Source organism: Argiope bruennichi, chromosome X1, assembly GCF_947563725.1.
Source record: "Argiope bruennichi chromosome X1, qqArgBrue1.1, whole genome shotgun sequence".
NCBI classification, from domain to species: domain Eukaryota; kingdom Metazoa; phylum Arthropoda; class Arachnida; order Araneae; family Araneidae; genus Argiope; species Argiope bruennichi.
This window is the reverse complement of record NC_079162.1, coordinates 77,204,186-77,218,189: the sequence shown is the minus strand read 5'-3', so window position 1 is coordinate 77,218,189 and position 14,004 is coordinate 77,204,186. Positions and strand designations below refer to the sequence as shown.

The 14,004-nt window shown below is 28.7% G+C and overlaps 1 protein-coding gene across 1 annotated transcript in view; it reads right to left on the bottom strand.

Annotated features, from left to right (window-relative positions):
- LOC129958169 (myosin-VIIa-like) overlaps positions 1-14,004 on the bottom strand; it is a 76,524-nt gene that overhangs the window by 27,607 nt on the left and 34,913 nt on the right. The window contains exons 3-10 of the mRNA XM_056070413.1: positions 3,251-3,364; positions 3,019-3,165; positions 2,656-2,840; positions 2,271-2,392; positions 1,997-2,139; positions 1,652-1,765; positions 678-831; positions 101-177 (exon numbers count right to left, since the gene is read on the bottom strand). Coding sequence (XP_055926388.1) covers positions 101-177; positions 678-831; positions 1,652-1,765; positions 1,997-2,139; positions 2,271-2,392; positions 2,656-2,840; positions 3,019-3,165; positions 3,251-3,364 — 1,056 coding nt within the window. The remainder of the gene's footprint in view (positions 1-100; positions 178-677; positions 832-1,651; positions 1,766-1,996; positions 2,140-2,270; positions 2,393-2,655; positions 2,841-3,018; positions 3,166-3,250; positions 3,365-14,004) is intronic.

The following is a 14,004-nucleotide window of genomic DNA, read 5'->3' as shown; positions in this document are numbered from 1 at the left end:
ATATAAATGAAGTATTTACTTATATAATTGAAACATTAGCAAATTAGCTTATCCATCAATATTTTCAAAAATGCCATAAGAAAAATGCATTTTTACGCACCTCAAGTAACCTTGCAGCACTATTTACACTTCCAGCATTAGTTATTTCTGTGGCATCTAAATTATCAATAACTGTACCTATAAAAAATTTTGTATGTGAATGAGAGACAAATTCAACAGTTTCTAGTTCTTTTCATAGATCATATGAATATGAGATATGGAAACAAAATTTTTTTGAAAGAAGTGAAATAATTTTGTAAAACAATTATTAAATGATCAATAAGAACAGGTAGCTAAGTTAGCTGGCAATGGAAGTACAAATACTTCTGAAATACTAAAAAATGAAGTAAAATTCTATTATGATTACAAAATATTTAATTAAGCAAATATCCCATATATTAACTTAATATACAAATTATAATTTCAATGGAAAACATGCTAAAAAGTCCAGGAATAAGAACTCAATTTATTTTAATTATAATTCTTAAAACTTAATTATTAATAAAATCATGGAAAACAATTTTGTAATTTTGCCAATTTTTCATTTTTTAAATTAGTAGTAATTACGAAATGACATACTAGAACTAAAATTTGATAACCAAAATCCTAAAATATTATGTTAGAAATTTCCAGCTTACCTTTATATTTTATGTTACCCAAGTGCAATAAAGCACTTAAAATTTTTAAAATTTCCCAAATTTCTTGATCAGAAAACATAAGAACTTTCATAGCAGAACGTATATCAGAAAATTCTGCAGTGTCATCTCTTCCTTCGCAAGTAATGCAGTTGCCCTAAAATTTAAGAAAGTAATTAAAATAACTTTCATAGACTGTAAAAAAATGAAACTTTTACATTAAAATTTTTATATGAAACTAAATATAAACCAAACATACAAATGGCATATCATTAAATAAAATTTAATTACATTAAACTGAAAAAATTGTCCTGATATCTAACTTATAAAATCAAAAATAATTAAGAAACTTGTTTTATTACAAATTCATGAAGAGTAAATGAATTTCTTCACTAAGCGATACATTAGTCAAGAAACTGATGGACTCACAGAAATGTGAGTATAAATTTTAAATAAGAAAAATCATGTATATTATGAGAAAGGTAACTTTGGGACCCACAATTTATAAAGGCATGTTCATAAAGATTAAATAGATAAAGATTTTGAAGCTAAAGCACTGGCTGATAGGAAAGAACATTGCAATTCTGAACTATAATGGTCAAATGGCAAATAAAGTACTTCATTCAAAATGTTAGTTTCTAAACTTTCATACTAAAGACATTACAGTCTTTAAATTTATAGAACACAAAAACAGACCATATAATTGTTCCTCGGTGGAATAAATACATAATATTATAATCCTCAGAGCAAAAGGGCGATTTTATAATGATGTCTAGCAAGCAAAAAGAAGTATAAGACGTAATGAATTTCGTATAACTGGGAATTATAATCAATTTTCAGTTGGTATGAAAACAAATTTTATACACTTTTTACATTATTTTTCATTTTTTCAAGTAATTTTTTTTACAGCAAATTTAATTTTTAAGTTAACCATAAACTGAATTTAATTTAAAAAAAACATAGAGTAAAACTTTTACCTGAGTTAAATAATTATATTTTGAAGCATCACTTATATCCAATTTTTGTTTCTCTTCTCTAGAAAGACCAGCAAGCATACAGTAAAATATGTGGTAATTTCTTTCATCAGTAGCCTAGAATTATAAACAGAAAAATAAGAAAGTAGCCTCTTTAAAGAATGATAAACTATTTTTCTAAAATAATTTTGAATGGATCAAAATAACTATAAACTTTAACTCTTTCAAATTTTTTTTATAGATATTTAATTTATTTTAAGTCAGGAATTTGGGACAACAATTCATACATATATAATTTTGAAATAATAAATAAATACATTCGATATATTTTTATCATTGCACTCTTACCTGACCAACAATACGAGACTTCTCTAATAAATATTGGTCGATTCTTGCACCTTCAATAATTCCAGACTTATTGAAATGAATGTCTATATACTTTCCAAATCTACTTGAGTTATCATTTCTAATAGTTTTAGCGTTTCCAAATGCTGCAACCATATAGAATACATTAGATATCATGTTTAAAATAACCCAGTTTTAAAAGCAGTTAAAAGCAAATATAAAAGCTGCATATTAAAAAGTAGAAAAAAGTTTAAAAATGCACAAAAATAAGCCTTACCTTCTAAAATTGGATTAGCTTCTAAAATTTGTTGTTCTATCCATGAATGTTGACCACTAATTGCAGCTAGATACTGCAGAATTAGTTTTGTACTTTCAGTTTTACCAGCTCCACTTTCACCACTGTAAGAAGAACAGGAATAAAATTATATTTCATGTATGCCTGCAGATTTATAAGAAGCTACATTTTGGTTAAAAATATAAGAATAAATTAATATTGGTTCTCAAAAATTAATTACGTTTACTTCAACAAAAATAAGGGGATCTGAAGGTAACAAAGAACAAACAATCAATAAATTATTAATAGTATTTCAGTATATACGGTAGTTTTTCATTAAAAAATAACAAACACTATCAAAGAGTTAAAAATAAATAAATAAACAAACCTGATAATTATGCACTGATCTTGTTTATATCGTTTCATGTTGTTATAACTGTTATCACCAATTGCAAATATATGAGGAGGTAATTCACCAATCTTTTTGTCTTTATATAATTTTATTTGTTCAGCAGTATAAATAGGCAGGATTTGATAAGGATTTACAGCAACTAAAATTGAGCCTGTGTATGTCTAAAACGAAATTAAAAAAAAACCCTTAAGTAATTATTTTTAGAAAGTGAATTACAAATATAAAAATGGAACCTTGCATATAAATAAAACTAAATTCCATATTTACAATTTAGATAACAAAAAAAGGAGACTGGAAAAGAAAATTAACAGGTTTCACAGTTGAAATTTTTTAACTTACATAAATAAGGTTTTCATTGTAACGAATAAGTAAATTTCTTAAAATTCCAGCTTCATGAAGATCTCCTAATGATATCATGTCCTCCACTCCTTGTATCGATGTTGGATGCATGGCTTTAATCCTCCTCTCTGGAGTAAGCCATTGTTCCTAAAATAATTTTAAAAAATTTGAATTAATAACAGAAAATGAATATAAACTTAAATAATTAGTAATACACAGATTTCCAACTGACCTTTCCGTCATCATCAATGACTTGTATACGCCTTCCCTCTGCAGATGTGACCCTTGCTCCAATCGCAACATCGAACTCTCTTTTAGTCTGGGGTTCAATCCAGATATAATCCCCCTAAAAAGATGATTACAATTTGAATGTTAAAAAAAAATGGCACTTTTGAACATAAGTTTGAATAAACACAATCTCTCTAAAAGTAAAATGAGAAAATTCAATTACAGGAAATACAGATTTGTTTTACTAAACTGACTAACATAACTAAACTTCCTGCTTATTCATATAAATGTAAAGAAAAAAAAAAAGACATGGAGTTTCGACACTTTAAATACAGGAAGTATTTATAAGAGTTCATTTTTAACGACAAGAGAAAAGTAAAGACTGGCACTTATTTTCTTTCACGACATTTTTCACAGTTCTACACCAAGATCAGAATTGTTAAAAAAAAACTATTATAAAAAATAGAAGTATATAGTACTAGTATTAATAAATTTTACGGACATTTGAAGAGGATAGAAGCTGCTTATTATTATATATATTCAGCTATTATCTATTATTATCGATTATCTATTGTTAAAATATCTACTTTTGAAGAGCTAAAATTAGAAATGAGCATCGAACTCAAGCAACAAAATCAAAGGTGTTAAACAAAGATTCAAATCCCGATAGTAGATATGTATGCAATACTTTACACAACTAAATAATAAGGGGACGAAAATGTATATGTTACCAGCGATGTCTGAAAGAAAGTCTATGCATTTTTAGACATTATATGAAATGATTACTAATTCACACATTTCGTAGGCATTTTATACAATGCCAAATGACAAAATGGCTAATACGGAAATATATCATCGATTCATTTTGAATATTAGTGGCAAGGCACGTGACTTTAATTTTTTTTACTGACATTCTTTCATTGTTTTCTCTAAATAACATTTGTACTTGTATAGAATGCACGTCTTTTATTTAACAGTCTTAACATGATCATCGTTTTCTACTTGCCTAAACAACATTTGTCATTCTATAGAATGCCTATATATTACATATAATGCTCAGGGCCGGACATAAGTCCTTTAGTTGTCCTTAGGCAATGCGAGTATCAGAACACCTTTTTCCTCCACAATAATTTCCTACACTAGATATTTTTTATTGATTTTAATTCTTCATTTAAAATTTTGATAAACTGAAAAAACATTTAAATACGGGTTCCTTTCGTGAGAGTTGGGTTTCAGCATTTCGGATATAAAAAAAAAACTTCAAGCACAAAATAAATACTATTTAATTATAGAATAGGGTATTTTCTTAAATTATAACGAGTTTTTAAACAGCATAATGTAAAAGATAATTAATTGGGAATATTAGAATAATATTCAAGTATTTAAACATTACTTCATTTGATTTAAATCGTGAAAGGCCCTTGCAAATTAAATAAAAGTATAAAATCAATATACTCAGAAAATACTGAAATTTCGAGATCCTTGAATGTTGAAAGGCTCTTATACAGATTTGATAACCGGCCCTGATAATGCCTACAGAAATTAGATAATTCTTACTCTTTATAATTGGCTTAATCGTTTAACTGTTTTGCCCGAGTGCCATACGTGCATCGATTTATCGAATTGTGTTAGTTGTAAGCAAAAAATAAACCATTCATGACGATTATAATTCAATATTAAAATGACTTCGAATAGATAGATAAGTCAAATATTCAATGGATTTCCATTTGAATCAAAATAAGAAAATATTCCTAAAATAGAAGGTGTCATCTTATTAAAAGTAGTAAAGAAAACAAAACAGTTAAGTGGTTAAAATGGCCTATGCATGCTATAGAATGTTAGCGCTTCATACGATGCCGGTAATATACACATAAATAAACAAAAAGTCGAAAAAATTTTAAAAATGAAAATTAATATCAAACAATTTTTTTAGCAGGCACATTTTTTTCGCCCCACCCCCTCGCCTTTAATTTATTTTTTCAGATGCAGCCACGGATCTGAACTATGCAGAGTTTATTCTTAATACAAGATAAGCTTTGGATTGCAAAAAGTTCAACCAGTCAGATTTCGCCTTTAGAAACTTTAAGTTATTTTATCTTTTAACCGACAGTTTGCTAACAAAAAATTTGTCGCGTCACTACAAAAATCAGATTTTAAAAAAAGATACGGAAACCAGAGAGACGGGAAAGAGAATCGATAATTTTAAAGACTGTTTAGTAGAAAATATGATAATATTTGACTTAATTCCAGGCACAAAAATTTTCGATTTTCAGATTTCAAAGAATTACTTAACGAATCTATTTCTGTTTTTCAAAAGAAGAACTATAGAAGCCGGCGTCCTGGCATACGGGTAGCGCGTCTTCCCCGTGACCTGGGCGTCCTGGGTTCGAGTCCCGGTTCGGGCATGGTTGTTCTTCCTGTTCTATCTGTGAGATGTGTGAATGTGCCCCCCTGTAAAAAGGGGTTGTGCACGCGAATGTGATGCGTGAGTAGCTAAGACGTACTCTTGGCCCTAGTTGGCGCTACTAAAAACAAGAGACGCCCCCTTGGCTTAAAATCACTGACTTCGTCAGCGATCTTGTCCATGGCAAGTGCCATTATAAACAACAACAACAACAACAGAACTATAGAAAGGGGTTGTGCACGCGAATGTGATGCGTGAGTAGCTAAGACGTACTCTTGGCCCTAGTTGGCGCTACTAAAAACAAGAGACGCCCCCTTGGCTTAAAATCACTGACTTCGTCAGCGATCTTGTCCATGGCAAGTGCCATTATAAACAACAACAACAACAGAACTATAGAAATTAGTCAGAAGTTTTTCATAAACTTAAAGACATATCCATAAACTGAGATATATTTTTAGCTGAATCCCATTTGAATTTTTTAGAGTAACAACAACAATTGTGCTTTGTATTAACGACAACTAATACAGAACAAAAGAATAAAAAAACAGATTACAATCTGGTTTATAGACCTAAAGTCGTACCGTCGAATAGCGGCAAAGTCCGGATATAAAAAATAATAAAAAGTTTCAATCCAGAAAATTGCTAGAATATGAACATTAGTCAGTTTGAAGATTTTTAGATTACACTATTAGCAATTTCCTGACCATGTATCAGATTTTTGTTTTTCAGATTCCCCTAGTCAACATTCTAGACTATATACATTGACATAGCTACCAGGGAACAAAAGAGGTATAGACGCCCCGGCAGTAAATTTTATGGGGTACCATCGGGACAAAGCATCACAGCGTTTATATTATTTTTTGATATGAAATATTACGAACGGGTGAAAAAGTAATTCCCTGCTCTGGGCTCCATCTATACTTTCTAAACTAGTTATGATAACTGGGTTGAAAAAATTATATTATACCATGTTACCCTCGATTACGCCACTGTTTGTGCATGAAAGAATTTTAGTCTTAACTATGCTGAAAACTTAGGCAATAACTAGAAATTTAGAAATACCGGAACAACAGATTATATTGTCGCCTTCTTTTTTTTTATCGTTTTTTTTCCCCAAATTTAATCACTTTTTTTTTTGGTGGCAGATGATTTTCTTAATAATTAAAGTGGATTCATACGCTTTAAATGAATGAAATTTTTTTCAACAAATTCTTTCTCATTTCTAGCTTATATATTATTTTTGATTCCTGCCTAATGTATATGAGTAAAAAAGAATAAGATATAAGAAAAAATTTGATATTAACTGCAGAATTTATTTTTTAATGTCCTTCAAGTCTCCCTTTTTAAGTCAAGCGACAAGACATATACATGCCTAATGCAATACAAATTAGTCCAAAGTAAATTTTGCGAAAAATCAAAATAAAACAAATAAGATTTCATTTTTATTAGATAAAAAGTTACACATCGATTGGGCCAAAATGAAGATTCAGATTGACTTGTATGACGCGTATATATCTGTTTAAACAGAGTGCCATATGAAACCTAAGCAATATAATGAAAATAAAATTTCTACCAGCAAATTATTTAGTAGACTTTATTTTTATATTTGGATTACAAAAATCCCTATTTATAACAGTTAAGGTAGTAAACACATTAACTATTTTATCCTATCTTTTTGAGTTAAGTTTTACATTTTTTTATTCGATTAAAAATGAATATTATTTCAAATTAAATATCAAATAAATAAACAACTTTTCGACTGAGAGGTGGAAATCTAAATATTGTTAACCGAAATTTAATTCAATTTTTAAAAATAAAATCTTCACCATGAATACTTCTCATATTTTTCCTTCTCATTCGGAAGTCTGAGCTTGGAACTCCGGGTCACAGTCACAGTGATTGTTACGGTTCAGTGAATGATGATTTTTCACCTTTATGACATCACGATAGATATTTTTTTTTTCTTCAGTTTTTATGTTTAACATATATTTTAAAAAATATGTTAAGAATAATCACAAGAATTCTTTTATTTTTATTTCCACTGTCAAATGTTTATTAAAAAATAGTAACAGAAAGAATATAAACAAGAGCCATAAGACTTATTCGTCAAAAACTTTTAATCGCGATATTTTAAGCTAAAACCGAAAATTATTTGGAAATATACGTTTTATTTAAACCTAGTCATGAATGAAGTAGTTACTAAGGAAAAAAAAAAAAAAAAAAAAATTCAAACACGGATATTTAAAAAAGCAAAGGGGGCACACGTTGAATATTAATAAGCAGCTACAAGTTATGCTATACCAAGATTTTTTAAAACGTCTTTAAAAGAATTTTCTTTTTTAATTTAATTCAAAATGTTATCTTTCAGGAATCAAATCAAGAACATGTGATGCAGAAACGTGTCCCCACATAAAATATTAAAAAGATTTAAAAGATTTCTTTGAATATGGAAACAATTTTAAAGAAACAATATATAATAATTTAAATTTCGCTTCAGAAAGCTAAAATAACTGCTTAAAAGGACAACTTTTTTCAAACATTTTTATTTAACTTAACATGTAACATCCTCGTAGCGATGAAATTTTGTAATCGATTTTTCATTCACTTGTTACTGAGCTATAATTTTCAAATTTCGTACGCTTATATGTTCTAGATGACAATCCCAAACTGTGATATTTTAAAAACTAAATCATCAGTTAATCGATTATTTTAGTTAAATGAAAATTCTAAATGAGAAAGTCGTCACTTGGCAGTAAGTTTAAGAAAAAAAAGAAAGAAAGAAAGTGATTTTGAAATTCTAAGCTATATGTAATAACGAATCCTGTATTAGAGGCTAGAAATTAGAAAAAAATTAAATTTAAAAAAAATCTCCTTTTTGGTACACTAATAAAAGCGTGTCTTTAAAAACAATTTTTATTAAATTAATTATTTTTAATCGCAAATTATATTATTCCTCAAATAACTACAACAATGCAATGCTTCACATTCTGTAATTCTTTATCTTCAAGAAATGAAACATTAATTTCGTTTTGATACCCCATTTATATATTTGAAAATAACAATAAATCTGAACACGATCGAATAAACTTTTATTTAATACTCTGAAGCTATATCTTTCCACAGTAAAATCTATATTTGCAAAGCTATTACTTTCTAAAGAGATAGATTTTTTTTTTTTTTTTTTTCTGGATGCGGAAGTTGGAGGATTCTCGTTCGCCGGATTGCTCGACACGATAGAATCTTCGCTAGAGGACAATTACCTGGGGGGATGATGTCTGATAGGGAATTTCAGCTCACCTGAAGAAATATGGGTTAATCGTATGCTTGCTCTACGAACAAATAGCATATTGAAAGGCAGAACATTCCGATATTTAAAAGATTCACTTCAAAATAAAAAGACTTAAGAACGATTTCTATGAGAAAACTTATAAATTCTCTATACTTTGACATGAAAAAAAAAAACACAGTGAAATTACTAAAAGAGATTTGAATTTTCATAATTCAGATGAAATGCAAAATTTAACTATTGTTAATTGCGTAGAGATAAGCTGTAAAGATATAAAGAATGGCATTAATTCATTTTGAACTGCTAAATTAACATTAATACAATACAGCATGTCAGTTTAATTAATTCATTTGACAGATGTAACTATCCTATTTACCTAAGATCTAATAACATGTTGGTTTACGTTGTATTGATATATCAAGCTGCAAGATGAGCTACAGGTTCCAAAATTAAATTGGTACGGAACATTTGAAGAATATCAAATAACCATGAATCGATTTCATTGATTATTCTAGGAATACTGAATTATCTTACAATGATGTTTTGATTTCTTTTATGCAAAACTTTTAATTCTATTTTTCAAGTCCTTTAAGATAATATTCAAGTCAGTTTTAACTAGTTTCGCTATTAACTCTTTAAACCTATAAATATTCTGATACGCAAATTCATGTAAATATAGACCTGAAAAAGGTTAACCAGATACAGAATGTTTGGTTTCATCTGAAGGAAACCTAGCTATATTCAAAATTTTCAAACTTGCTTTCTTTTTTATGATTCCTGACAGATACTAATTAAATGTCGATTAAGGTTATCTTTCAGTTAATTAATGTAAGGTTAAGTTTCCATGATAATTTAAAAACAATTTCATCTCTGATTCTATAAAAACTGAAAAATTCTTATGACAAGCGAAATTTTCAAAAATAATTTGTTATAAATACCGTATCATTTTAAAGAACTTAAAACTGCATTTACGGTACATTTAGCCTTCAAATAGGCTTCAAGAAATAAAAGGATATAGCGTTTAAAACAGCTTAAACAAATGAACGGAATCACACCATAAGAGTATGCTTAAAAGAGAGGATAAGCTGTACAACAGAGAGGATTTGCAGAAATTAGCGAAATATTAAAATTTTGAATCTCGAATAGAAATCGTGAAATGCATTTAAAAGAAACAGCAAAAAATTTCGTGTTATCTTTATTTTTTATTGTTTGAGTTTTTTGACTAAAAAAATCAAACAATAATGCTCTCTTTTGTGGCAGTTATTAATTATTAACAATGCTTAAAAGAGTGCAACGCACACTACCTAGTTATTATCAAACGTTGCTGCACTCTGCTATGCTTTTTATTAATCAAAAGGTTACATGAATTTTAATACTTAATGCACGAGAACCGAAGTTGGATGAAAGATTTCAACAGATAATATGTATAAAATATTCACAAAACGAGCAAGTCTATAGCATATTGCTCTAATGGAATTTATTTGAAATGAGGGCGATTGCCTTAAAACCCTACCATCGCTCAACCGAGTCTAATGTTCCACAGTAATATCTGTTTCAGTTACTTTTTTTACAGCATTTTTATTGTTATAAGAAATTAACAATAATCATCAAATTAAAAGAAAATATGTAATAATTCTTTTGCAGACATTGGATTCAACATATTGTTTGGAGATATTGGATTTAACATATAGCATCGAAACTGATTAAATTATTTATATTATATATGAGAAACAACTTCGAGAAGACGTAGTTTAAATGAAAAGACACGACTTTGATGATATAGTAGTAGTTCTTATTTGAAACAGCTATTTAAGATGTGTTTCTCCGCATTCAAAGCAAAAAGATATTGTTTAATTTTGTCGACTCATTTCCTATGAAATTTGTCAGATAACTCTGAATATTACAGCAAAAACTGAGCCTGAACGTTGCGGCAATTTAATGAAAAGAATTGAATTAAATTTTTTTTAGGTACGATAATATCGTTGCTAACTGTTTATTCAGCAAATTATAATTTCTTACAAAAGTAGAAATAAGTAATGAGATGACTGAGAGGGAAAATGGGTAAAATTACAGATTTTCTCAAAAGATGGATTCTTCAGCCAATGAAAATACAGTATTTTGAAATAATTATATAAAACCGAAGGCAGGAAAGTAAACCAATTAATACTGAAAACATTATATGCCTATTTCGAGCTTAGAAAATAGATTTATCATATACATATATACTATATAAAAATTGGAAGAAATTGTGCATGTAAATAACAAATATAAAATAATGGAAATCAATCAATGTTAATAATCAATGTCTTTAAAAATCACCTCAATGTATAGTTATCATTCCTCTTTATTAAACATAATCAACATAAAAAAGTTCCAAACAGAAATATTGGATTTGGAATTACATTTGAATATGAAAATTTGAACACCAGAACAAAATTCTAGTAATGAACTTCTTCACTCAGGGTATGGTATGGTTTGATTTTCTTTTGGCACAAGGTTTTTCATTCGAAGTACATATTTCTAAGTGTATATCTGGGTAAAATAAGTTAGGAGCAAAAGAGGAATGTTTTATTATTAAATAATATTTGGCGAATGCTACGAAATGCATCAATTTAAAAGGACTTTCTAAGCAACTTCTTTTCGCTATAATAGAAGAATCAAACATTCCCCTACACGGCCTCCACAAAAAAGTAGGGAAACATTGTTTATGAAGTTTTGTCTATGAATTTCCAGCCCAACTTGTTAACTTTTTAAGGCGACTGTCTATTAAGCAGTAGTGTAACTAAAGAGTAACAAGAACAAGCAAAATCCAGCAATCCAGGGCCTATGGTCTTACAGGCAACTGAATTTGTATGTATGGAATACCTATTAATGCCAGAATGTTATATCTTAAAGAAATAGAAGACACTTTTGATGAAATGTGAAATTGATTATTTCGAGTTTTCAATACTTGTAAAATATTGCTAATTTACAAAAAAAAAAAAAAAAAAAAAGCATGTCAAGTAAAAATGTAAATAAATTATAATTTATTTCTTTATTCCTACGGAAATTGTAAGATACTTTTAAAATCAACTGTAAAAAGTACAACTGTAAGAACTGTAATCAAATATAAAAAGTTAAAAGATGAAACATTTTTACATTTAGTAATAAGTTTAATTTTTTAAGGCATGGCCCATCATAAACACTTGCTGGAAGGAATATTATCTCTTCACGCCATTTCATATAGGAAAATAAATAAGAAAGATTGTCAGAGAAATTAAAATGATTAGAAACAAATACAATTACAGGGCTCCGTAATTAAAAAGCAACTATTCAAGTTTGGTTAGTTCATCTGTCTAGAATATAAAGCTTCTTGCTTGCAAACTAGAAAAACTAGTCATTCAGATGAAGCACACGCTTAACAGATAAAAGTCATTTTAAAAGACGTTAACAACCACTCTCTTTTTGTCAGAGAAACTAAAATGATAAGGAACATACACTGCTACAGAGTTCTGTAATTAAAAAGCAACAACTCAAGTTTGTTTAGAACATCTCTCTAGAATATGAAACTTATTGCCTTCAAAGCAGAAAAACCAATCATTAAGTACAAGTTTAGTAGATAACAAATGTCATTTTAAACAGCGTTAACAGCCAGACTCTCTTCGTAGCGATCCTGAAATAAAAGCACCATCACTTGAACTTTTATAAACGTCGAAAATAAATAAATGCTAACCAGCGACCGCTGCAGGAATGTTATTAATTTCAAATGTTATGCAACACTGCTCAAGCGAGTCAAGGGAATACAATGATTGCTGCGAAGTGCATTGGGGCAACCTCGATGGTTGTCAGCTGATCCTTTTATTTCGTACGTAATGGCAATATACCGCAAAAGATCGTCCTCATAGGAAGAAAACGTAGAAATGTATCCAAAAGGGAAGCTGAAGAGTAATTTTTAGAGCGGAAAATAATACATATGCATAAATAAATATATTCATATAATTTAGAAATCATTATATTCCAGCATATGGTTATATAAAAAAAACAATAATTATGTTAAGTAAACTTTAGGAACAAATTGAAATTATTATATGTGAGATGAATTCACCCGAATGAAGTACTGAAATGATACTACAGTGATATTTTATAATGAGAAGATGAAAATTTTTTTAGGAGTGGAACATCTAAGAAGATGGTGGTCTATTAGAAGTTATAAGTTTAAAAACTATTTAGATTACAAATCAGATTGAAAATGAATTCTAGTAAGCGCTGCTTGCTTGCTGTTCTGTTAGGTTCGATGTCCCTACAATCGAGAGGCTCATTTCAAGCCACATCTTTCCCAAGGTCAAGAACTGCGTTGGTTGAATACGATTAGCTATGATAATTTACTTAACATTCTGTACCAGTATTTAGTTTGTTGATTGATTGATTTTGGTTTCAAGGAGTAAGAATCAAATCTGACCATGCTGCATAAAACGTGTGGTGAAGTTTGCATTTCTGGACAAAATAATTTCAGAAAATCTTGTGATATGCAAAAGCTCTGAAATTATAATATACGACATCCCTACAATCCAATAGCTGATTTCAAGCTATATCTTTCTCAAGGTCAAGAACTGCGTTGACCGAATATGATTACCTATGATAATTTGATTAACATTCTGTACCAGTGTTTGGTTTGTTGATTAACTGATTTTGGTTTGACGGAGTACGAATCAAATCTGACCACGCTGCATCAAATGTTTGGTGAAGTTCGCATCTTTGGACAAAATAGTTTCAGAAAACCTAGTGATATGCAAAAGTGTTGAAATTATAATGTCATTTTTAAGAGAGAACATTTAGAAGCTCTTCTTTAAATCTAGCTTTAATCAAAAAGCGGCAAAGAATATTAGATTAACTAAATCCAGTTTTCCTGATTAAAACAGGAATAAACAGTTTAAACAAGAAGAATAATAGGCATTCATTACTTTTTTCATGCATTCGTTTAAAATAGCTAGTTTTGTTTTTTATTCATCTATTTATTTCTTTTAACAGCTTTTCTTATATAAGGCAATAATCAGTAACAGGGAATTCAAAATAATAATAAAAAAATATT